Source organism: Eptatretus burgeri, chromosome 5 (assembly GCF_056783735.1).
Source record: "Eptatretus burgeri isolate ZD-2024b chromosome 5, Ebu_testis_v1, whole genome shotgun sequence".
NCBI lineage: Eukaryota > Metazoa > Chordata > Myxini > Myxiniformes > Myxinidae > Eptatretus > Eptatretus burgeri.
This window is the reverse complement of record NC_140965.1, coordinates 56,790,076-56,815,371: the sequence shown is the minus strand read 5'-3', so window position 1 is coordinate 56,815,371 and position 25,296 is coordinate 56,790,076. Positions and strand designations below refer to the sequence as shown.

At 41.1% G+C, this 25,296-nt stretch overlaps 1 protein-coding gene across 2 annotated transcripts in view; it reads left to right on the top strand.

The window, feature by feature from the left end:
• The window catches only part of LOC147026490 (E3 ubiquitin-protein ligase MARCHF8-like), a 448,650-nt gene that overhangs the window by 411,638 nt on the left and 11,716 nt on the right, over positions 1–25,296 (top strand). For both annotated transcript variants that reach the window (XM_085881965.1, XM_085881964.1), the window contains one exon: positions 18,966–19,146. In XM_085881965.1, the coding sequence (XP_085738091.1) occupies positions 18,966–19,146 (181 nt within the window). The remainder of the gene's footprint in view (positions 1–18,965; positions 19,147–25,296) is intronic.

Sequence of the window (25,296 nt, the reverse complement as noted above, 5' to 3'; positions counted from 1 at the left end):
CCTTTAGACCCCAAAGACCCTGAAGACCCCTTTTAACTTTAAGATGCTTTCATCACTTTTGACATCTTAAGATCCCTTCACCCTTTAGACGATTTAGATCCCTAGAACCGCATGATCTCAACACTCCTTAAGTCACTTTAGACCCCTCAGACCTTAACACCATTTAGACCACTTACATTCTTCAGACAGATGAGAGCTTGGACCCTTAACTATTTAGAGCTTTGGACCACTTAGACCTTTTTAGACCCTTTTTACATACTTGATTGGCAAGACCCTTTTGACCCCTTTGACACTAACTACTATTGGAATGTATCTTTTATACCTTTAGACCACATATAACCTTTTAAGCACACACCATGCAAGCACCTATAGTCTTCTTGCAAAACACAGACTACTTTTTTCAGCAAATAATGTGCAAACTCAACCCACCCAGGAGGTGGGTGCTCTGCTTGTACCTGTACTGTATATAAAACTGAAAAACATGGGAGGACAGTTAACCCTTGTTGAGGTGAAGTCTTGGTCAACAACCCCCTGTGTGTATGGTTCTAGTCAACAGGTCCTGTGTGTGTACCATTCTGGAGCAATGCAGTCCATTAATTAACTACTGTTTCAGGCCCGTCGCTAGGGGGGGGGCATTTGGGTGCAATGCCCCCCATGGCGCATCTGGTGCCCCCCCCCCACTTGTACACCACCCATTTATGCCCTGTTGCACCCTGTGAACAACTTAGTGTTTAAGGACGAGCGCCCACTGTGACCTTGCTGTTTAAGAGTTCACCTGTGTGAACTAAAACCCTTATTCCAGATGTTCAACGTGGTGAATAATGAGGCCTTCTTGGATAAACTGTTCTTTAATAATATCCTTCTTTGAATAAGAATAAAGAGATCTCCAAAAGCAATTGGCAAGACAATACAGTCCAAGACCACAAGATAAAAGATAATAACGCAAACACCAACACCAGCAGCCAAGACCTCGTGTTGAATGTCGATGTTGTGGGTGGTTTTATATATATCATGGATCATTTCGTTTTAAGGAATAGCCAATCAGCGTATTCGATATGGAGACCCTATTGAGCAGGTTACCTGATTGGTTGTAAGTTAGTTATAAATGTAATATAGTCATAATATGATAAAGGAATAGACATAAATTTACATTATTAAAGATGAAGTGCACGTGCACCACGTGACCTTCACAACCCGTCAACCCTCCATCTTACAAAAGTAATTTATAATAAAAATTAAAAATATGTGTGTTTGTAATCGTGTTTACATTTGAAATGATGCAGATAAAACCTGTTTTTGATGGATGGATCATTTAATAAATAAAACCGTCAACCGTGAAATCTCGCGAGATTAGTGACGCGAGTCGCGAGATTAGTGTCGCGAGTCGCGAGGGACGAATCACGGAGAGCACGAGCTCGCAGCAGGAGAAAAAGACGTGGATGGTGGATAAACGAAAATGGCTCAGAAAAGGAAAAAATGCAACCGACGAAAATGAAGAAGACGATGAAAGACATGTTGTGGGAGGGGTTGGAGGAGGAGGAAAAGACGATCATGTCGATGAAATACCGACAGAAGCTGGCCAACCTGGCCAAGCCAGCAACGTCAGCCCTGCAGTGTAGCCCCAGCGCAGACAGCCGAGTTTCCACGCTCGGCGGCGGCCTTGGGGTCGGGTGAGACCGTCAAGCCGCTTCCCGATGATGTTGGAAGTGAGAGACCGAATCAAGTGGTTCTCCAGCGGTACCCTGGCCATCTGTTGCAGAACAAGAGTCGCTCGTTTGTGTCCTCGTGGTACCAGACTAATGAATGGCTGGAATAAAGTGTGTAGACAGATGCAGCATTCTGTGATCCATGTAGGAAGTTTAACACCGCACGTGGCCCAGTGGACTCTACTATCACAGTGCGAGGCTACCGGAATTGGAAACATGCCGTTGAGAAAGACAGGGGGTTTCACAAACACGCAACTTCAAAGGAACATTTAACTTGTGTTTTGAGGTGGAAGGAGAATGAGAGGCACATCGATTGTGGTAAGGAGATTTCCACACTCCTCAATGCTGACCAGCTAAATAGAAACCGGTACTATGTGTCTGCTCTTATAGATGTTGTGGGATTTCTCGCCGAAAATCAGATACCTTTTAGAGGGAGCCTTGATAATTTTGAAGATATGTCAGACGGGCACAGTGGGCTCTTTCTCTCGCTTTCAAACTACACACTCAAAAAAGACACCGAGCTAGCCAAAATAATAAAGCATATCCCATGAAACGCAAGCTATACTAGTCCGGAAATGCAGAATGAACTGATCTGCACATTGACTAATGTTGTGACGGATGCCATCGTTGAAGAAGTAGGCACATCGTGGTTTACCATCAAGGTGGATGGGACGAGGGACCCCACTGAATGTGAGAACATACCAATCATCATTCGCTTTGTATCGGCATCAAATGAAGCACAAGAGTGTCTACTCACAATAGCTACAGCCGACGCTGGTGATGCAAAAACATTGACAGACCTAATAATTGCAGAGCTGACAAAAACAGGACTTGACGTGTCAAAAATATTAAGTCAGGTGTACGACGGGGCTTCGGTAATGGCTGGGAAGCACGGTGGGGTGCAAAAGTTGTTGCAAGAGATATTGGAAAGAGAAATCCCCTATGTGCACTGCTTAAATCACCAACTCCATCTGGTAGTTATCCACGCACTGGCAGCAGAGAAAGCTGTCACTGACTTCCTCGAGGTTTGTTGTTGCCTGTACAAATTCTTCAGAAAGCCCACTGTTGCTGCGCAGTATAAAGGTGAGCGGTTAAAACGACTTCTTGATCAAAGGTGGACGGGACATTTAGCCACCGTGTCTGCGATCATAGGATGTTTTAAGGATATCACATCCTTACTGTCGGAGATTGATGCAGAGCGCGCCTACGGTGCAGAGATGAGGATGGAGGCTATTGGGCTTTTGCGGGAAGTCGCTGGGCCTGCCTTCATGTTCATTGCTATCTTTGTACAAAAACTGCTGATGTTGTTAGATGGCCCTAACAGATTCTTGCAGGCAGAGGACATGGACTTGGTAACGGGGTTGGAACTGGTGGCGAGTGCTCCAGAGTGCGTGAAGAAACTCCGCTCTGAGGATGAGTTCACTGATCTGTGGAACAAGGCCAACGATGCTCGCACTTCTACACCTGCACAACCAAAACGGAGACGCACAATGCATAAGAACTTGGAACAGTTTGTAGTTTTGGAGACTACAGGACAAAACAACGACAATGACAAGACGGAACTGCAGAGGGTTTTTTACAGCACAATTGACACTGTGCTTGGCGAGATCGCTCAGCGCTTCTGTGAGCGCAACACACAACTCGCCCGTTCACTCGCTGCCTTGAATCCTGAAAATGGCACGTTTTTGGATCCCTACTTGCTCCAGCTCATCATGACATTAACAAAGTCAACCATCAGTGAAACAGAGTGTGTGGTTGCAAAGCAGTTTATTCACTCGCAGACAGAAAAGCAGCCAAACGAGAGATGGACAACACAAAAACTCCTCTCAACATACCACAAAACGCTGGAAGCCATGCCAAGTGTAGTGACTGCGATGAGACTTGGACTAACATTTGGTGCGTCCACTGCCATGTGTGAAAACTCATTCTCAACATTGAGGAATGTCTTCACTGACCATCGACGGTCCATGCACCATGCACGCAAGGCACTACTGGTACAGCTGGCTTTCGAGAGAGACCTCACACGTAAATGCCTGAATGAATGGAAGGAGAAGGTCCTCAGAAGATTCCACACCGAGACGCGTCGCCTGCAGCTCTTCTGACAGCGAGTACAGCGGTATAAAAACTATACGAGGAGTTCAGATTGTGTGTGTGACTGCTGGCGATGCGTGTGTGGTTGTGGTTGCAGTGTGGTTGTGGTTAGCACCCGCCGTGGTCGGCTGCTTTGTACTTCTGATGTTTAAGTTAAATGTTGTGTTTGGTGCTTTGCATATCCCATATCTAGTGCTTTGTGCATAACCTTACCTCTGTGTAATTGACTGCTTTAAATGCGGACCTTGTGGTATCTTCAGGCTGGTCGTATTTGCTGTTGATAGTTTAACGTGATGATCGCAGGTCATAGCCTACTGTATCTTATTTCAAAGTGCACTGATTCTGGTGCCAACCTCCCCTGTTTAGTCATTGTATCTCTGGTATATTAATTTTCTAATGCCAATTCTTGACAACACCTTGTATAAGTGCACCTGAATTGGTGCCAATTGTCTAATCATTGAAGATCTGCATTGTGAATGTGCCAGTTTGTTGCGGCTCTCCTGCATTCGAATAATTTTAGGCCAAAAACATCGGAACATATTAAATGTAGCTGAGATCAATTTGGTTCGTATGCGACGACAACCTCAGTATAGATGTGTCAATGCTGCATGAATACAATAGTATATCGGGTTATCAAAAATATTAAATATAATAATTGTGCCCCCCCATCCAGTTCATATGCCCCCCTTAATACTGAGCCCTGGCTACGGGCCTGTACTGTTTGACCGTGAGTTGAGCCATGAGTACGTGTATTAATTCCTTATTATTGGACCTTGACTATGTCCATTAATTACTTCTGTTAATTACAGACTCTTGGAACATACCTTTTAGACATTTAGACCTTTAAAGACCTTTCAAATTTTAGACCCCCTTTAGACCATTTTTACCTTTGGACCTTTTAATATCATTTATAATAGAAGACCCTTTAGACTCCAATGACCCTTAAGACCCCAAAGCTCTCTAAAACTCCAAAGATACTTGAAGACTGATCTGCTGAAATCTGAAAGACACCTCAGACCCTTTCTACCCCTAAGACTACTGGAACTATTTAGGCCATTTTTAACCTTAAGACCCTTTCAGACCCTAACACTCTGCAGACCCCATTCAAACCCTTAGTCCGCTAGGACCTCTTAGACCCCGTTAGATCTTCTGTCTGAGGACCTTCTGCAATAACACTTGAAAGTCACCAGTCATAATTAAAAGCCCCCCCCCCCCGCCCCAATTAGTAGGCCTAAGCCACATCAGTTCCAAGCTAAGAGGGTACAAAATATAATTAATTCATTAAATTTACTGTACAATGCTCCATCCCAATTCCATATCTCGGTGATGCATGACGTCATCGCCGGGCACCTAAGGAACGGAGTACTTGGTTTTCACTCCGTTGTCTTTCTTATTTTGTTTGTTTGTTTGTTTGTCCGGGCGATATCTCAGCCATCCTTTGAGCAAGGAAACTGAAATTTGGGGACAAAAGTGAAGATGTGCTTTGGCAAAAATTGCATTTTTTTTCTTTTTTGATTAATCAGTTAATTGGTTAATTATTTATTTATTATCGATTTATTCATTACTTATTTATTTTATTTCTCATCATGGCAATATCCCAGGCACCTTTTGAGGTCGGAAGCTGATACTTGGACATGACTGCGACCAAATTATTTTGCAATAGAGAGTATTTTTGATTTATTGATTAGTTAATTATTCGATTAATTATTTTCCTTCTTGCTTTCTGGGCGATATCTCAGCCATCATTTGAGCTAGGAAGCTGAAATTTGGGGACAAAATTGAAGATGTTCTTTGGCAAAAATGTTATGTTTTTTGGGGGGGGGGTTAATCAATTAATTGATTAGTTGCGTAATTATTATCGATTTATTAATTACTTATTTATTTTATTTCTCATCCTGGAAATATCTCAGGCATATTTTGAGCGAGTAGGAACCCAAAGGACATGACAGAGACCAAGTGATTTGGCTGTAAAGAGTATTTTTAATTTACTGATTAATCGATTAATTACTTGGTTTTCAAAAAGTTACACATTTGGATGGAAACGGTGGTGGTTTAGGTATGCCATTTGGCAATTGAGAAATTAATTATTTTATGATTATCATTTACTTATTTTAATTATGCAATTAATCAATCAATTTTTGTTTATTGGGCACCGCTCCCTCCCAATTCCGACTCCATGTGCTGCAAGGCGGCATCGTCAGGTGCCAAAGGCGCCCCGGCGATGTCGTGCACTGGAGAATTTGTTATTTATTTATTTGGCATGGGGGCGGTGTACTTTGAATGTACCGCTCCTTGTCTTTCTCTTTTTTCAGGTTCTGCTCATATTAGTTAATGGCACAGGGAAAAGTCCCACCTGGAATAGAAAATGTCCCATGTGGAATAGAAAATGTCCCACGTGGCAAAGAGACGAGTCCCACATTGATAACAATTGACACCATTTTCACCCCCATTATAATCAAATGGGGTATTTTGTGATTTTATTATTTCCAAACGTCAGGAATTTTTCGAGACATAAAATTGAAACTGACACAGCTTATTTGTACACATATGTAGTATACATGTATAAAATCTGGTCAAAATTAGTCAAAGTTCAAAGTCGATGCCATCCAAAACATGTAAAACACCTATTAGACCGCAATTGGAAAATGTATACAACCAAATTTGTTATGCACAATATTCCATCACGTAAAACACTTGAAAGGTCAAATTTTCGAAATTATCAAATTGATGTTTCCATGGCAACTATTGTTTATTTGGATTTCGCAAGTATCGTGCTATGAACGACATCTTTCTTGTTTGTTTGTCTGTTTGTCTGTTTGTCCGTAGAATGTGCTAACATAGACCACAAACGCCTTCTGGTGATGAGCAGTTTTATACGTTATCTTTTTCAACCGAGTACCTCAATAAAGTATATACAATTGGAATGTGAGTATATCTTTCAAGTATGTACAATTACAATTTATAGTACATCCATAAAGTATATACAATTAGAATGTGAAGTCCATATATAAAGTATATAGAATTAGAATGTCAGTATGTATATAAAGTATATACAATTGGAATGTGAGTATATCTATAAAGTATGTACAATTACAATTTATAGTATATCCATAAAGTATATACAATTAGAATGTGAAGTCCATATATAAAGTATATAGAATTAGAATGTCAGTATGTATATAAAGTATGTACAATTAGAATGTGGAGTACGTCTATAAAGGAAGTACTTTTGCAAAGTGAATATGTCTATAAAGGATGTACAATTTAAAATGTTGGTGTGTCAAGAAAGTATGTACTATAAACATACATACTTTATAGATGCACTTTGCAGATAATAAACATGCAGACATCGAGAAAGTACAGAATGTAACCTTGTCTATAAAATACATACGATTGCAAACACCATACAAACATGACACATAACCAGTCCTGGTGAGGGTCTGCAATACTCTGTCTTTTCTCTCCTATCCTCTCCCTTTCCTTTTTAATCTTTTTCTTTTCTGAATATACACACCCTCTGCCTTCCTCCCCACTTTCCTCCTTTACATATTTAACATGCAGAAGGAGGATTATTAGAAAAGGTCAAATAAGACAGGACTTTTTTCCACTGCAAAAGAAAATAATTCAATTGGACTTTATTAAAAGGTCTTGGCGTAACGAAAGGGTGAAGAGGTTTAGAAAAGGTTTCACATTATAATACAGCAACATGAGAGGGCATAGTTTTGAGTTGTCGAAACAATGAGGAGTGTATTGAACAGAGAATTGCTTGTATTTATGCATAAATCGTAGTGAAGTGAAAATTTTCAAAATGGAAACAGATAAGCATTCAAAGATTGGTAAAGCATGAGGATACAGAGGAGTTGCTTAGTGTCAGCAAGTAAGAGCATACTTCAAATGTGATTTATTTATTTTGACTGGCATATCTTCCATCATTCTTTATCATTACCTATGCCACCGAAGGCGGACAGAGGTTATGTTTTCACCCCGGTCTGTTTGTCTCTTTGCCTATGAGCAGGATATCTCAAAATGTTGTTGTGAATGGATTCAGACGAAACTTGATGTTCAGGTTGGGTGTGTGACAAGGACAAATTGATTACATTTTCATGAAGATCCAGGTCTCGATTTGGATCTGATCATTTTTTCATTCCTCACCATTGAGTGATGGGGCTAAAACGATATATAGCATGATATGAAAAAAATAGTTGTGGACAAGTTGTGATAAAACTATGTGGATGAGTTGGATAGATGATAAGGACAAGCCAATTCGATTTTGGTTCAGGTCCGGATCCAGATCTGGCCAACTAGTGGGATACAAAACGTTGTCGTTTCAGCCTGGCAGATGTATGCGCTCCACCGAGTAACGTTATAGTTATGCCTGTTTTGTCTAAAATTAAAACGAGACAAAATTATGTTTCCATAAAAGCTAATTGTCTGCTCAAATCTGTGACACACATGATGGCCTTTTTCTTGTTTATTGTTTTTATTTTCTGCAGGGTTGTCACCTAGACAGTGATTGTAAGCAAAATTGTACCTCGTCAAACATTTATTAAAACTGTTATTTGCATGAATTTTTTTCCTGTTTTCTGGAGCAATTATTGCCATTGGTATTGTTGTCTGTGCCATCCAAAAGCGAGTTAGTCTGTGCCTTTATCTCTCAATCTTTTTTCATTTGTATTCAGTTATTCTTTTCCTCTTCCTCTTTCCAACCTCTTGCATTCATTGGGCATTAATCATTACCCTTTCACATTGCCAGTTATCAGTTAGGCCGAGGTCACATTTGCCATGGCGGCCGTGGGGTCTCCAAAATCTACGGCCACGAGCAATTATACGGCGGCCGTAGAATTTCCACGGTCACACAATGTAGCAGTCACATATGTTTTTATTTTTCGGGGAGCTGCACAGCGTATTTATAAATTGTGGAGACCGAAAACGTGGGGTTGCCGTAGGGTCTTTGATTTGATGTCGCACGGTGACCTTTGGGCATTCCTGCGGCGGCCATAGAATTTTCAAGGCAGACGCAAGGCGACCGCAGGGGGGCCCTAAGGCGAACGTGCGGCCAGACGGACGGTAACGAATGGGTTAATTTTATTTTTTTTTTTTACCAGTTTTTTTTTTTTCGGCTTGTCGAATTGCTACGGCGAAGGTAGAAATCAAAAAAGTTATAACTCCGCGTTATAATTCCACGGTGACCTTGCGACCTGTAAAATATAGCCATATGGCGTAGGGCCACCCTGAGGCCACAAGAACAATGCAGCACAGGGGGAAACTACAATGGAGCGCTGAGACAACAAACATAGGGATGAACGAACAAGAAAAGAGGAAGTGGGGAGGAAACACGAACATATCCGAATGAGGCTCAAAACAACACGCATCCCGGACGAAAACAAATGCACCAAGTACAAAAACAGACATGAGGGAACTCGATGAGACGTGCAAATAAATTACATCAACTCGTGAACACCAGCAATAAACAAAACCTGTTAAACAAGACAATTCATGAACAGGTATCCTCACCTTTAGAAGACAGTCTCTCAAAGTAGAGAAGATGGCTTAAGATTTTTAATGTTACATATTTGTGTTCAAACGTTGGTTCAAGTTAAAAATTTCAGTTAAGATGAGATGTTTGTGCTCCAGTGGTAGTTGTAATTGCATGACAATCAATCTCATTCAATAAATTTATCAGAGTTCTTGAGTGCTCCATGGCAAAGCCTTTCCATGATCTCAACTTCAACATAAAGCAAGAGGTTGTGAATCGCTGCAACAGAGAACATAATGATGTACTTACCAAAACTCAACCAATCCCAGTAAAATTTGAAAAATAGGAAAAAGGATTATACAGTAAGTCAACCTCACCAGTCAACATATTTTCCTAAAACCAACCTAACCTGCAGCAAAATTTTAAAAACATGAAAAAGGATTATATATATATATATATATATATATATATATATATATATATATATATATATATATATATATATATATATATATATATATATATATATATATAGTTGTTGTTGTTGATGAGATATTATTTAAAAACCATCCACCTTTGGCATTGAAAATATGTGCTACAGTGTTGAAAAAGTTATTGAAGTAAAATATAGACATCTGTACAGTTTGTGTTAACAAATCAACACCATCATAACAGTTGTATCACAAGGAAAAACATTCCTGCTCAATTTCCATCTGTCGCTGAAATTGGTGGTGCAACTAAAGGGTCTGTAGGCAGAGGGTCCAGGCCACCCCATTGGCCATAGTACAGAGATTGCAATCGTCAACATGAAACTACCCCTCGCATCCCCCTCAAAAATTTTTCCTTGTTATGCCCCTGACTAGGTTCATAAAAAAAAATGCATTAAAGTCTCATGAATAATTGCAGTTATATTAAATAATGATTAATAGGGAGGCCATAATGAAGTTAATGAAATTTCATCACAGAGGAAAGTACGATATTCGAAATGTTCCTTTCCAGTTGTTTTGTAGATAGTAAAAATTACTTTATGCAAATACAATCATAAAAAAGCTACATGAGAATAAGAATGAAAAGATATAGTGTAAATGTACCATTGTTTTGTTGACCTGAAGCTCAGGAATTGCATCCCACTTCCTGCATCTTGATTTAACAACCTCCCAAGCTGTGCAGGCAGAATCATCTTGCAACTTCAAAGTCCCACAATAGAAATCTCTGAAGGTCACTTCAAAGTCCCACAGTATATATCCCCAAATGTTCTTTTTGCATCAAATCGAAGTCATTTCAATGATTTACAAGTGGCTTTCACAGCTGGATGAAGTGGACGATATTAAGCCTCAGGTGGTATCTGACAGAAAGTAAGCAAGATGAAATAAAATCACCGAAGGGTCCTAAAGTGTTCCCACACGAGCACTCTTCACGATTTATACATCATCGTTGGTTGAGGAACGTTTGATCATCGGAAATGATGTGAGAGCCGGACAAAAGGGATGTTGCGCAACCGGCTCCATATCCTTTAGTGTAAATATCTAACGAACACTGATAGTAACTGACACAAGCCTTTATGACCTTGACAATATAATTCTTCATTCTTCTGTTAAAAAAAAAAAAAAAACATTTGCTTTTGGAGTACTCTATGTGCATCATTTCTTCCATAATTTTGAAAGCGTGTCCCAACTCAATTTTGAAAGAGAGGAAGTTGAAGGGATTTAACTTCCTGCATTCCGTAGTAGGTAATGTTCAATTGACCTGAACATCTACCCAATGAGGCAATGCATACTTGTCTGGTGTTCAGTCGCACGTTTGATCCTCTGAGTGTATTACTACTGAGGAGCTGCTATTCTACTGGTACAATTTCCCCATAAATATGGGCAGGAATTTAGAATTTTGTGAGTTATGAGCACACAAATGCCTAACTCTGTTAAAATAGCCTACTGTGATCATCAAAGGGCAAGGAATATGCGCCCAGGAGGCAGGACTTGGAATTTTGTTTTAAAACACTATCACGACGGAGCCGATAAGATATTGGCGAGAAATATTTTAAAACACTAGAAAAGGTATGTGTATCGCACAGTGTGAGCAGAACTCCTTGCCAACTATGTAAGTCTTTATCCAGAGGCAGTCCATGGTGCCCTTTTCTTCATTCTCATGTTATCATTAATTTGTTTGTCTGCTGGTGCATTTACTACAAGTTCATTGTCAAATTATACTCTTTAACTTGAATCGAAGATTGTGGAAAAGCTAATAAAAATAGATCACGGACAAAATAGAGCAGGATAATAAAATAAGATAGATTAGATATTGAAACTTCAACTGAACTTTAGGACTTGACGCGATAATGTATCCGCTTCTAAAGGTGAACAAATAGAAAGGAATGAAAGTGACATCTTGACGAAGGTTAAGAAAAATAAATTGTCATTTGATTGAGAGCAGATAGGTCAGTAGGAAGCAAGGTTCTGACAATTGAGATCAATAGCTGGAGAAGCACTACCAGAGTTAACTTCTGCAGTGAGAAACATCAAGCGACCATTGTGCAGTGAGAATTTTTAAACCAGCAAGTTGCCCGTGCCCGCGAGGGATTCTAAACGGGGTAGGGATGGAGACGGCAGAAATTCAAATGACATCTTCTGTCATCGAACCGGCAAGCTGGGAGCAACAATTTGCATTTATTGCCATATCAGATGCAATTTAAATGTTCTAATGGCAGCGAGGAGCTCCATTTGAATCTGTTTGCTCGATATATGTAGCTTTTTGATGCCTCGGGTCCATCATAAAGAATTTTTATTGGCGTCAAAGACAGTGACGAATTGCAAATGAATAGTAGGATACTCTGGGGATACGCAATACCCTGTAGGTTCATCATCGGTCCACAAAGCTTCTGATTCAGGAAATTATGAAGATATCTGATTCAGCAAGAGCAGGTCTGCAGTGAAGAAGAAAGAAGCACAGTTTGCAGCAAGAAGAAGCTCGCAAGAAAGAAATTTGGTGAGAGGACTTCTTGATTCATTTGTTTGTAAATGCAAATATGTTTTTCGTGCAGAGCAAAGATGTATCTTTTCAAGTTTTAGTATTCCCTTAACATATCTACAGCTGTTCAATCATCGAAAAATGGTTACGACTCTGCAAAAAACAAAATGATGAGTGAATTGCTATGAGGTGTAGATCTTCTTTTTTTTTTTCAAGTGCAGATGATATAATTAACAATAACAAGAAATAAAATAGGATCTAGGGCACTTTGTCAACGATCCCAAGCAGAGTCTGGATGATAGCAGTTTGGTATAGTGGCCCTTAATTACAGTGGGTTTGTGGCATTGGGAGAAAATGTCAGCAGACCACGAACTCCAATGGAAAACAGCTTAGCAAGTAAAGCTGGATGTCAAACCATGTAAAAATGTGAAAGAGAGATTTAATTATCTCTCTCATATTTGCTGTAGCCTGGCAACATTACATTGTTTATACCCTTTCTCTGAAGGCCACTTTTCAATCACGAGAGCTTTTGTCATTTTCTCTGCTCAGATTTTCACATTTCTTTTGTAGGTACACTATGCTGTCACAATATAAATGATGGAGTACAGTAGTACATACATTTTATTCTTCAATGTTTACATAACTAACGAGAAGGGCACTCAGAAGAGCGCATACCTCCGCGCCATAATGCCTGATCCACGAGAACATATCGGGCCCAATACATTTTTGAGATATCATGCTATATATAATTTTTGGCCCTATCTCTCAATGGTGAAGACTCATTTTAAAAATTAAATAATTCTCATATCCAGACCCGGATTCGGATGTTCACCAAAATATAATCAGTTCGTCCTCGTCACGCGCTGAACCTGTCCACAAAATTTCATCCGGATCCGTTCACAACTTTTTGAGATATCATGTACACAGATAAACAAAGAAACAGACAGAGAGGGGGTGAAAACATAACCTCCTTCACCTTCGGTGGTGGAGGGAACAAGAATGAAAAAGGCACCAGAATGCATTGCCAAAGTACCAAATCGAGAGATCATAAAATTGCTGATTTGTTCATCCACAGAATTGTTGATAAATGTCCTCCGGCCGAGCACAATAATAGTTGAATCGATTACAATTACTCCAATGAAAAGGAAGCGACGTTTAAGTTATTGTTGACCTGGAGATTACCCGTGGATCAGTGGGTGGAGATGGAACCAACTGCAGCAGTTATGTTGAAATATAATGTTGAATTTGATTGGCTAAGAGGTGGATCCTACAAAGGCATACACACACTACTGTGCTACAATACAATGAGATAACCTGGCAGTTGGGTCTTTGTGCTGAGAATTCAGTTAATCTTCACGAACTTGTTCTTTTGTTCTTGCTCATAGCAATACACTTTACTTTTTTTCTTTTTCTTTTTTGGAGAAAAAAGTCGAGGCTCATTGAAGAAAGAGTGAGATGATGGAGGGAAAAAGGCATTCTACTGACTGCCGACTGACAGTGGGGCAGTGGGGCCAAAGTTGGACACATCAAGCAAGGGAATGAATGGACAGGAAAAAAAGAATACAAGGGAGAAGAGAGGAGGAAACACAGTAACCTAAAAGTGAGAGGGTTGGGTTAGGCAGGAAATGGGGGTAGATAGAAGGCAGGGACGGGGGGTGTGAGTGACATGGGATCATGGTATACCACTTGCTTGAATTCCTAAACTCCTAGAAGGAAGAGAGCTATTAAACCATCTCTGGAAAGTAGTTGCACAAATCGAGAAAGGAGGAAGAAAATAGCACAGTTGGGCAGCAAGCCTGGATTATGGGAGTTTAACCAGGAGGGAGCTACTCAAACAAACTCGAATGAGCTAAGATCCTCGTCCTCTTAATGATGACGTCATAAAAACGAATATGACGTCATTGTGATGTATCAGGTTTGTGATAAATTATCTGTGCTAATGCCCGGCTTGATTCCCACAAACAAAATTCAAACAGCTTGCCTAGTTTCGGAGATAATGGTATTGGCGATTTCCATTAGCGGAGATATTTTGACGTCATAACTTTTTTCTAGGAGGAATTTTCAAAATCGGAGATGGTTACTGTCTGCGCAGGGTATATTTATATATATATATATATATATATATATATATATATATATATATATATATATATATATATATATATATATATATATATATATATACCAAATTTCAGGAAGTTTCGGAGATAATGGTATAGGCGATTTCCATTAGCGGTGATATTATGACGTTAACTTTTTTTTCTCGGAAGAATTTCCAAAATCGGAGATGGTTACTGCCTGCGGGTGGGCTTTCTGCATATACATGGCAAGTTTCACGAAGATCCGATGAAAACTCTGAGTTGTGAAACAAATAATGTCAAAAAATAGGAATGACGTCATAAAAATTTATATGTCGTCATAGTGATGTATCATATGTGCGGTAATTCATCTCTGCTAATGCCCTGTTCGATTCCCGCAAACAGAATTCAAAAAGCTTGCCTAGTTTCGGAGATAATTTTTTAGGCGATTTCCATTTGTGGAGATATTTTGACGTCATAACTTTTTTTCTAGGAAGAATTTTCAAAATCGGAGATGGTTACTGTCTGCGCAGGGTATTTTTACATATATATATATATATATACGCCAAGTTTCAGGAAGTTTCGATGAAAATTGTAGGCTATGAAACAAACTAGTTTCGGAGATAATGGTATAGGCGATTTCCATTAGCGGTGATATTATGATGTTAACTTTTTTTCTAGGAAGAATTTCCAAAATCGGAGATGGTTACTACCTGAGCATGGGCTTTCTGCATATACATGGCAAGTTTCAGAAAGATCCGATGAAAACTCTGGGTTGTGAAACAAAAAATGTCAAAAAATAGGAATGACGTCATAAAAATTTATATGTCCTCATCGTGATGTATCATATGTGTGGTAATTCATCTCTGCTAATGCCCTGTTCGATTCCCGCAAACAGAATTCAAAAAGCTTGCCTAGTTTCGGAGATATTTTTTTAGGCAATTTCCATTAGCGGAGATTTTTTGACGTCATAACTTTTTTCTAGGAGGATTTTCCAAAATCGGAGATCGTTACTGTCTGCGCAGGGTATTTTTACATGTATACACCAAGTTTCAGGAAGTTTCAATGAAAACTGTAGGCCATGAAACAAACTAGTTTCGGAGATAATGGTATAGGCGATTTCCATTAGCGGCGATATTATGACGTTAACTTTTTTTTAGGAAGAATTTCCAAAATCGGAGATGGTTACTGTCTGCGTGGGGTAATTTTACATACATACGCCAAGTTTCAGGAAGTTTTGATGAAAACTGTAGGCTGTGAAACAAAAAAGTCCACAAGAACAACAACGTAAGTAAGACTTAGACATCCTCCACGAGGATCTAAAAATGCCAGCATCCTATAGGAGCTGGGGAGGTGGGATGTCTGAGAGAGCAGAGGGAGCTTGGCTTGAGGAGAGATGGCCATAAACAGAGAGCACAAGCCTCTCTGCAATGTGAGTGCAAAAGCCTTGTGCTTTTGTCTTATCTTGAGAGATGCAAGTGATGTTGAGAGTTTTCCATTCAATAGAATCCATAAGGAGAGACAGATATGATGCTGGGGAACCAACCTTTCAGGGAGAGCAGTGCTCAATTGAGCTACCAATGAAGACCTTTTCAGCTGTGAGTAATTCTAGTTTGCTGACATCTCGCACGAGTCAGGCTGGAGGATTATTTTTTCTCGGAGAGTGCAGTGCAGTTCCAATGCACCCCTGCCCTGCCAATGCATGTCTTGAGGATTTGTGAACTGCACTTGCAAAACTTCAAGTTCCAAGGAGGAACCTTGGTCCCACCTTCGTCTTTAGTTTCCGAACATTAGTTGCTGTCGCAATTTTCAAAATGCTTTTGAGCATAAAGTACAGGAGTGAGTCGTTTCATACCTGACGTATGTGCTGAGTTCTTCATTTCAACTTTCTGCTTATGGAAGGGGTCATCTGATACCTGTGCTGCTGTTGCCAACCAACCATCCACTACTGCAGTTGATGATAAACTGCATAGCTTGACTCAGAAGCGGTCAGTTGCAGAACTGACGGCTTTCTCCATTAATGTTTTCTCGTAAAAACATCTGCCCACCAGATTCTCAGCTTCATAGTCAGTTGCATACTGATCTACCTGCTTTCTATCATGCTACTCGTAGCTTGCAGCAACCGATTATGCCGACTTTCTTTCGAGGCTCTTCCTGGGCCAAGAGCTGTCCACATGACCAAGTGCATTGCTTTAGGTGGTCATTCAAGTTTGTGAGTTATTAAACTTTAAATACTAGATGATTATATTTATGGGTTACATAACCAGTGCTCTCTGAAAACCGACTGTCAGGTGAAGAGTAATTTGGTGCAGGTAACTCAGCATGAAGAAAATTTAAAAGCCATGCGCTAATGAGGCACAGACAGCCAATAGTGGAGAGGCTTCAAGCATGGATTAAATGTCTCTGGATGAAAGTAGCTCAGCCGAAGGAACATCAACACAAGTTTGGTGTTTTTTTTTTTACAAGACATGACTTGCAACCTTTTTGTATCATGATTATAAAGTGTCTTTGGAATAATGGGTGTCTGAGATTCGATTTGCTCATGCCAATAATTGTTGGTTAAATGAGAAACAACAGCATGATTTTCTCATGTGACACCCAACAGAAATTCCAAGTTGAATTGTAGAACTTTTGCCTCAGGCCGAACGTACAGTTGCTAGGGCACTCACTAAACTTTTTGTGCAAAGTCGTGGGATTGCTTCAACTCTTCGAAAATAATTATATGCTCCCTCTCAAGGCAAAAATGGGGAAGTATCTGATTATGCCACACTGTTATATGTGTAATACTTAATGATTAGCCATTCGGTAATAAAGATGAGACACTGCTGAAACAGTTTATAACTGACCTTAAATATAGATCTATATACGAGTTTGTGATTGATCCAGATGCAACGTGAAACTGTCATGGGCAATATTTGTCAGAGGTTCATCGGATGGCAAGGGGAAAAGTAACTTGGTTTAAAAAAATAAAGGTAACTCCTCCCTGAGTCGCTTCTGCATCCATCTTGTCCACCCCATGTGTCATCCCCTCCCCCTGATTCTCCCCCACACTCCTCATTTGTCCAAGTCTCCCTCTGTTTTGTCACTCAACCGTGCTGTTGGTGTGGTTCCCCCCCCCCCCTTTCTCTTTCTACTGTTCATTTTGTTCTATTGCATTCGCATCCATTCTATGTTTGAGCTACTTCACGAGCCTCAACTTTGTATTCCAAAAAAAGAAAAATGGTAGATGTACATGCTAAGTCAGGAGTGAATGTTCTTGAATTTCTAACAATGGAAACAAGGTTGTCACCAGTTGAAGAATGGGTTCGAGAAAAATTAAAACTTCCATGAGCCTTGACACCTAAATTTCAAAGAAAAAAATTTTACTTGTTTTTCAAATTTTGGAAGAAAAACCATACCATGCTTTTGGTTTCAGTAAAAAGTTCAGTTGGCACATTTCTGTCATCAGTTAAGGTGGAGGATTCTGGAAGGGAAGAGTGGTTGGTACAACATAAAAAAAAACAACATGGCTCTTAAATCTCTCGATTGTGATATCAATGTAACGTTGCAGCAATCTGTGCAAATAATGTAACAGACGTGCCTCCAATTACCTTCTTAAATTGTATCCAGAAAGATGTTCAGGATGATGAAAATAAGTTTCATGGGGTACAACTATCATCTTCTGATTTTCAGATGTCTTTTGTAATTAAGCTCATTCAACTGTGGTCACGTGTAGTCGCAACTCCTGTTGCCACTTTTCATGTTTAGAAAGTACTAAAGTGAAAGATTGCTGAAATCTATTTCTGATTTCTTTAGTTCTCATCACATTAGACTGATAGTTTAGCCAAGTTAATATATTTCAAAAAAATTGTAATTCCAAATAAAAACAACTGCAGCATTTCATTTTATATTTCGGCATTTAGTAAAATTCATTTGTATGATCTAAAAAATGATTTTCAATTTGAATATCATCATTACCATAACCATGATGCCTTATCTTTTATCGATGGTCATTATGAACAGTTTAGCCTGGTGTTGGCTTAACGGTCAAAGTGGTTGGTTTCAGATCTTAGGATCTTGAGTTTGAGCCCCTGTCCTACCGTTAAATAACACCAGGTGGTGTTGACTCAGCCTGTCATCCTTCTGAGGTCGGCAAAATGATTACCAGCTTACTGGAAAACAGGGGGAATTGCATCAGTAGCACAGCTGTGCTCCCAGCAATGATGTAACCAGCAGTCACAGGTTGCATACAAAATAATAATTATTATTATTAAGTTATTTTTTATACATGGTGGTTGAACATAAAATGAAGTTGCCCCATCAACCCCAACCCCCTTGCTACTTTTTCTGTAGGGAGCAGTTATTGCGAGTGGATATAAAAGTATTATTCGGCATATGATTTTTAATTAGGGGGTGGCAGGATTGCTTAAAGATATGCATGCTAACCTCTGAGCTGTGTAGTCTAGCCATGGTTCCAATCTTGACCCAGGTTTAAAGTGGCACCGTGATGTTGATGTATGATGGTACATCAGTGATGATGATTATTATTATTATTATTATCATTATTGTTACTTAAACATTAATTGTATGAATGCAGAGTGCTGAAGGCGTGAATGCCTGGCTTGGTTTATACGAATTACCCATGATGCACTGCTCCTGGATGCTGTGCAGGATTTGCCACTGTGAGGGCGATGAGGAGAATGTACTCATCATGCCATGCCACTGCACAGGCTCTTTGCGCTTCGTGCACCAGTCCTGCCTACAGCAATGGATCAAGAGCTCCGATACACGCTGCTGTGAGCTCTGCAAGTACGACTTCATCATGGAAAGCAAAATGAAGCCTCTGCAAAAGGTATTGCAGTTCTCTCATTTCGACTGCAATGTCCGCCGGACATATAATGCCAATTGGCTTCAACAAAGTCTTCTACAATTCATTTGTCTCCTGTAATTCTACAAATTGTTAGTAATGATTCCCTGTGTTATTAGTGATTCATTTTTGTACTTGGTATAGGTATTACGTATATATATATATATATATATATATATATATATATATATATATATATATATATATATATATATATATATATATTGGTGCGAATTCGCGCCCGCCGGCGTGCGGACGACCACGTCACTCTAATCGAGATCGCGTCGCTCACCGGACGGACAATTCAGTCGTGACCCTCCGGGAACTATCGCTCGGAGCCACTCACAGGTGGGCCTTTCGACCTCACCACAATCGTGCCAATCGGCCACCCGCGTAGGATAGGGTTGTTCGCCAAACTCGACCTACCTAAGTACCCATGCGGATGGTAAACCGGGCGATTGTACCTCGCCGCAGGTCGACTCCGGACACAAACCACTTAAGCGGTCCGTTCCGTGCTACAGTGGTAACCGAGCAGTGTTATCGTCGGCCTCGACGGTTCCGATTAATTACCGGGCATATTAAGCCCACTACGAACCCTTTACGTGAAGCAGGATGGAGGGTCAATGAAGAAAAAACGAAGCGAAACGGGAAAACAGTTCACACAAAGCATATTTATTTCCGGGCACACGGAAAGTACACATATACAGCCAAACAGTCAAAATACACATATAGCAACAAGAACAAAAGCAACAACGACACAGAGTTACTACCGACTACGCGCACACACGGCAACACTTATACAGTTCTACTTTACAGACGGCGCCAACACACATTTCCTCAAAAGCAAAGGAAAGAAGCCACCCTCATAGACAAGGGGGCAGACGGGCCTGTAGGCCAATATGCGCGCGTGACCTGAAGGAGCGGCCAGGCCCGCGAGACCGGGTGGGGGTCCTACCCGCGTCCTCGTGATGCGTTGGTGGACGAGCCGCAGATGTGGCCGTGTGGCTGTGCCCCGACTCCGTGCTCCTTGGCGGGTTTCGTTGGCCCGACGTTTGGAGTGGGGTCTCCACCCGACTCTACTGTTCCTGCCACACCGATCACTTTGCTACCCGACTCGACTCACTCTCCCCCCGACTCGACTCTCTGCCACACCGATGACTCGACTCACTCTCCACTCGACTCGACTGACTCTCCACCCGACTCGACTCTCTGCCACACGGATGACTCGACTCACTCTCCCCCCAACTCGACTCACTCTGCCCTGATTCGCCTTGCGCTCGCCGTTTTATAGGCTGGCAGGAGAAAACAATATGCAAGTATCCGGATCAGGATGACCTCGGGGCGGAGCCACGCTCGCCCATTGGATGGAGGAAAGGGGACGTGAATCTCCCCTGATCCTAGAATTTGCATATATCGATTTCACACAGACGCGCCTGGAGGCGGGGCCAAGCCGCTCCGCGCTTGCTAATTGGATGGAGCGGAAGTGGGCGTGTAGCGTTCGTGATCCAAATTTTCCTCGGAAAGGCCGCTATTTGCGCTCGCGGCTCGGTGCTTATCGCTGAACAGGCCCAAGACAGCCCGACGCTGTGGGAACCCGACGCTGCGGGAACATGTGGTGCGGGAATGGCCGTAGAAGGAGAGAGGTGAGGGTGGTGGAGGGTGTTCAGTGGTGGTTTGATGGTTATGGTGCCATCTGGGAATGACGGTGATGCGATGTTTGCTGGATTGAGTTGTGAAGGTAAAGGTCATGGCTGTTGGTGTTGTTGTTGTTGTCTGAGGGTTGGAGCGTGGTTGTAGTTGGTGACGATGGCTGGCGTGGTGGTTAAGGTGGTTGTTGTGTGATGGCAGTTGAGACGTGGTTGGTTCAAAATAAAGATAGAACAGAAAAACGGCTATCTCAAAGCATCGCAGCCCGAATGAATCACATAAAGTCTTCTAGACAACTGGTTTGGGGCTAACTACACATGTACTTCGAGATATCTCACCTACGGACCCTGAATGGTGGTTTGCGAATTTCCACAGCCGTAACAATATATATATATATATATATATATATATATATATATATATATATATATATATATATATATATATATATATATATATATATATTTCTCTTGATGGAGATTTCGTCAAGAGTTTTCTTGATTAGATTATGAGAATACTCTTGTCTTGTCTTCTTGTCTGTGTTCTCGTTTGGATGCATTGCATAATCGAAAGTGGTTGTTAACTTTGAAATGCTGGAGGAATTTCTACTCGGTACCGCAAGAATAATTTGACTAGTTTTCCCAGATGTTGACTGGGATTTTAAGCAGCGCTGATCATCTTGCGCCCAAACATATGAACATAACAGACATTGGAGCTGAGATAAACAACATCCTTCCTATAATTATTCATGGACTGGTGTTTATTTGTCACGCTGCTCCTCTTACAGTTGTGGGCCGATTGCATCCAGACTTGCTACATAGTATCAGCATGACCCCAATTCGTGTACAGGGGTGTTTTTGTCTTTGCCAGTGCTCTTGGGGGGAGGGGAGGGAGTGGGCAGGAGCAAATTCTCCATGTAAATGTGTATCATGTAGCGCCGCCTCCAGGTGTGGGAGGATATCATAACACTCCACCATTTACAGTCCTGTATTCCTGTGCCCACGTTTTCCAGTGCAATACAGGTGTTTTGACTTATAAGCAGTAGGTATGTTTTTGTTTCATGAATGTAACCTGTACATTTCATGAATGTAAGGTTATTTTTAAAAATTATTTTTGGTAGCGATTGAGGCAGCTGTCAGTTGCCTATACACCACCCAAGTATAGGTATGTGTCAGAAGAACGTGTTGTTTGCTTGGAACAAGATTGCCCATAGGGTGGGTACTCAACTAGTGTATATAAATTGTCTTTCAATGGTACTCATACTTTGAACAACTTCTCCAAGGGCACAGATTGGTGTTGTCAGATTATTGCCCCCAATCAAACATTCCGGCATTCATAGAGACACCTGAGTGGGAGAAAAGATGACGCAATTGTTTTTGGAGGGTGCTGGTACCGATCACAGATAATCGTGTCCTTGTGGCCAGGTGTTGATTTCTCATTGGTATATTTTCCTCTAAAACACGGGCCCCATGAGCTGTCGAGAATCCAGCGCCATCGGAGAAGATGGAGCCACAAGGAGCTGCAGCATGAAGCACATTTGAAATGGACAAGAGTGTGGAGCAGCAAGGCCACAACAGAGCAATCTTGGATGAGTAAGCAAGTCGATCAGTTGCTACAAAATCTGAATTCAACCTCCTCATCAAACATCTGGCCTTGGTTTCCCTGCAGTTAGCCTCGTCATTGTAGTTTTTTTAATTTTCCTTGCTATCATTTATAGTTTGAGTTTGTTTTCAGCAACCATTGCCTCGAGGACTGGAACTGTGGGAAGGGTTTGAAATAGCAAAAGGACTTACCTTGAGTAGCTTTTCATGGTTGCTTTATGCAGCTTCTTCGACTGGAAGAGCATGGGAGGGGTCGATTTATTTATATAATCCCAGCCACCTGGGTTTAAATGATTAGGTGAGAGAAAATTGGTTATTCCCTCCATTCACAGGTGAGAGATGTGGGTGGGTCTTCATTTTTCATTTGTTTGTTGACTGATTTTTACATTTGCATGTGGTACATGCTTGGTAACCTTGTTGGTATGCATTTCTGTCTGCGCTGTTGTTGTTGATTCACCAACAAGTGATGAAACCAGTCCGACAGCATGTGTGTACTCTTTGTGAATGTGTTTACAGCTATGGAGGAACTGTGGGAAGGGTTTGAAACCACAAAAGGGCTTACCTTGGGTAGCCTTTCATGGCTACTTTATGCAGCTTCTTCCTGGCTATAAGAGCATGGGAGGAGTATAGATGTATAAACTCTGTATATACAGTGGCTATTGAAAGTCGACACCCCCTTTTATAAATTTCACCCTTTGTTTCCTTATAGCCAAGAGTTAAAATGCATTAAATCAGATTTTTTTTTTCCACTTTTATTTACACATCGTAACCCACAACTTCCAAGTGAAAAACAAATTCCACAAAATTAATGAAATACACAAAATGAGAATATCTTGGTTGAATTGGTGTCTACGGAACCGCCAATGTCGGAATCCGACAGTATTGTCCTGAAGTAACACCTTGCAGGATTTCAACACACACAGCAAGATGCTTTGAATATCAGATGGGAACCTTGATCTTCGAAGCACTTTGACAAGTTTTTGTTCAAAGCAAAAATACATTCTTAGACAAATTCACACCTCAACTCCCTTATTCCTCGTTTCTCCCGTCTATGGAACAACCTCCCAAAGGCTGTTCTTTCTGTCTCACTCTTCCCTTCAGGGCTTCAAGCAAGCAGTGCACCACCATCTCTTATCAAATCCAAATCTGTCTCGTGTTAAATGAAATGTTTTTAAAGTGAAACAATATGAAACTTTGCATGCGTACTAAGAAAACTCCAAGGAAGTGCATGACTGCAAATTGGGTGTTTGGGTTAATTAAAACACCGCTTTTGAAGATAATTAATGGTCTGATTAATTGTATCCTTTTTCAGGTGCATCCTCGGTCACTGCTCAATGTGGGATCTTAAGGCGTATCCAAGGTAACCTCGCTGGGGTCTGAAGTCGCCGTGTTTTTTGGCCTGCTCACCCACGCCTTGACTTGGAACAGGCCGCAACAATTTCTTTAAAATAAAGCTTCTTTTTTTTCAATTTCGTCACTCATATTATCGAATGCCTGTTCATCGCAGCTATGAATGGCTGGGTGCATCGCTTTTGTATGTGCTGTAGTTTTCAAATTAGGAGCTTGGCGCGATTTCATGCATCATATGATGCAATTTTCCATGATCTACTCTCGCGAACTAATTCAAGTATATTGTTATGGAAATGACCCTTAATGGGACTACTAAATATAGGATTAGCTCAGTTACCCCATTAAGTTAACTACTGCGGGCCGACGGGATTGGGGCATTATTTCAATTAGATTGGACCAACCGTGTCATAAATGGACATAACGTGGGAAACACCTGGGAAACATACTCAGGTCCCCAGCATCAATTGTGAGGTCATATCAAATGAAGAAGAATTGTGATGCCCCCTCTCTCTCGCCCCTCCTCGCTCCCCCCAAGTCTTGCCCCTCCACTCTCCCCCTCTCTCTCCCCCCTCTCTCTCCCCCCTCTCTCTTCCCGCTCTCTCACCCCTAGTCTCACCCCTCCTCTCTCCCCCTCCTCTCTCGCCCATCTCTCTCGCCCCTCTCACACCCCCTCTCCCGTCCCCCTCTCTCATCCCCACTCCCACCCCCTCTCTCTCCCCCTCTCTTGCCTCCCTCTCCCCCCTAGTCTCGCCCTTCCTCTCTCCCCCCCTCCTCTCTCGCCCCTCTCTCTCGCCCCCACTCTCATCCTCCCCTCTCCCGTCCCCCTCTCTCGCAGATATTGGTCGACAGATAAATGACTGTAACTTGGGAACTGCTCGTCCGATTAATATTAAACCTTGAAAAGGCACATCCACGGGTCCCCAGCAATATTCCTGGCAAGTTTCAAACAGATCGGACCGTCAATCGTGCAAAAATAAAAAATAAAAGAAAGAAACATTAATTGTGACGTCATTCGTGATGTCCTAGCACCGTGTCCTGTCTGGTTGACAGACAATATATCGTTATTGTTATTGGTCGTTATTGGTTGACAGACATTGGTCATTGTATCACGTTATTCTTTTTATTCAATTATTGTGCTATTATTGTGTACTGCCAATTATTGTGCTATTATTATTATTATTATTAATATGCTGTTATAATTATTCTGAGAAAAAATTGGCATGACAAGGTGAGAAGGTGGACCGACACCTTCAGCTGCCATATATACACCTTTTCAACACTGAAAAAAGCAGTAAAATGGCCGTAACTTGGGAACCGCTTGTCCGATCAATATCAAACCTCGAAAAGGCACATCCACGGGGCCCCACAATATTCCTGGCAAGTTTCAATCTGATTGGACTGGTGGTCGTCGAGAAACTGTGGTCGCAGACAGGCAGACAGACAGACACACAGAGATTGCTGGAATTATAGATAGATGTATAGATAGGTTGTTTGGTATAAGGGACGATATGTGTGTAGGTGTAAAAGACTTTTATGT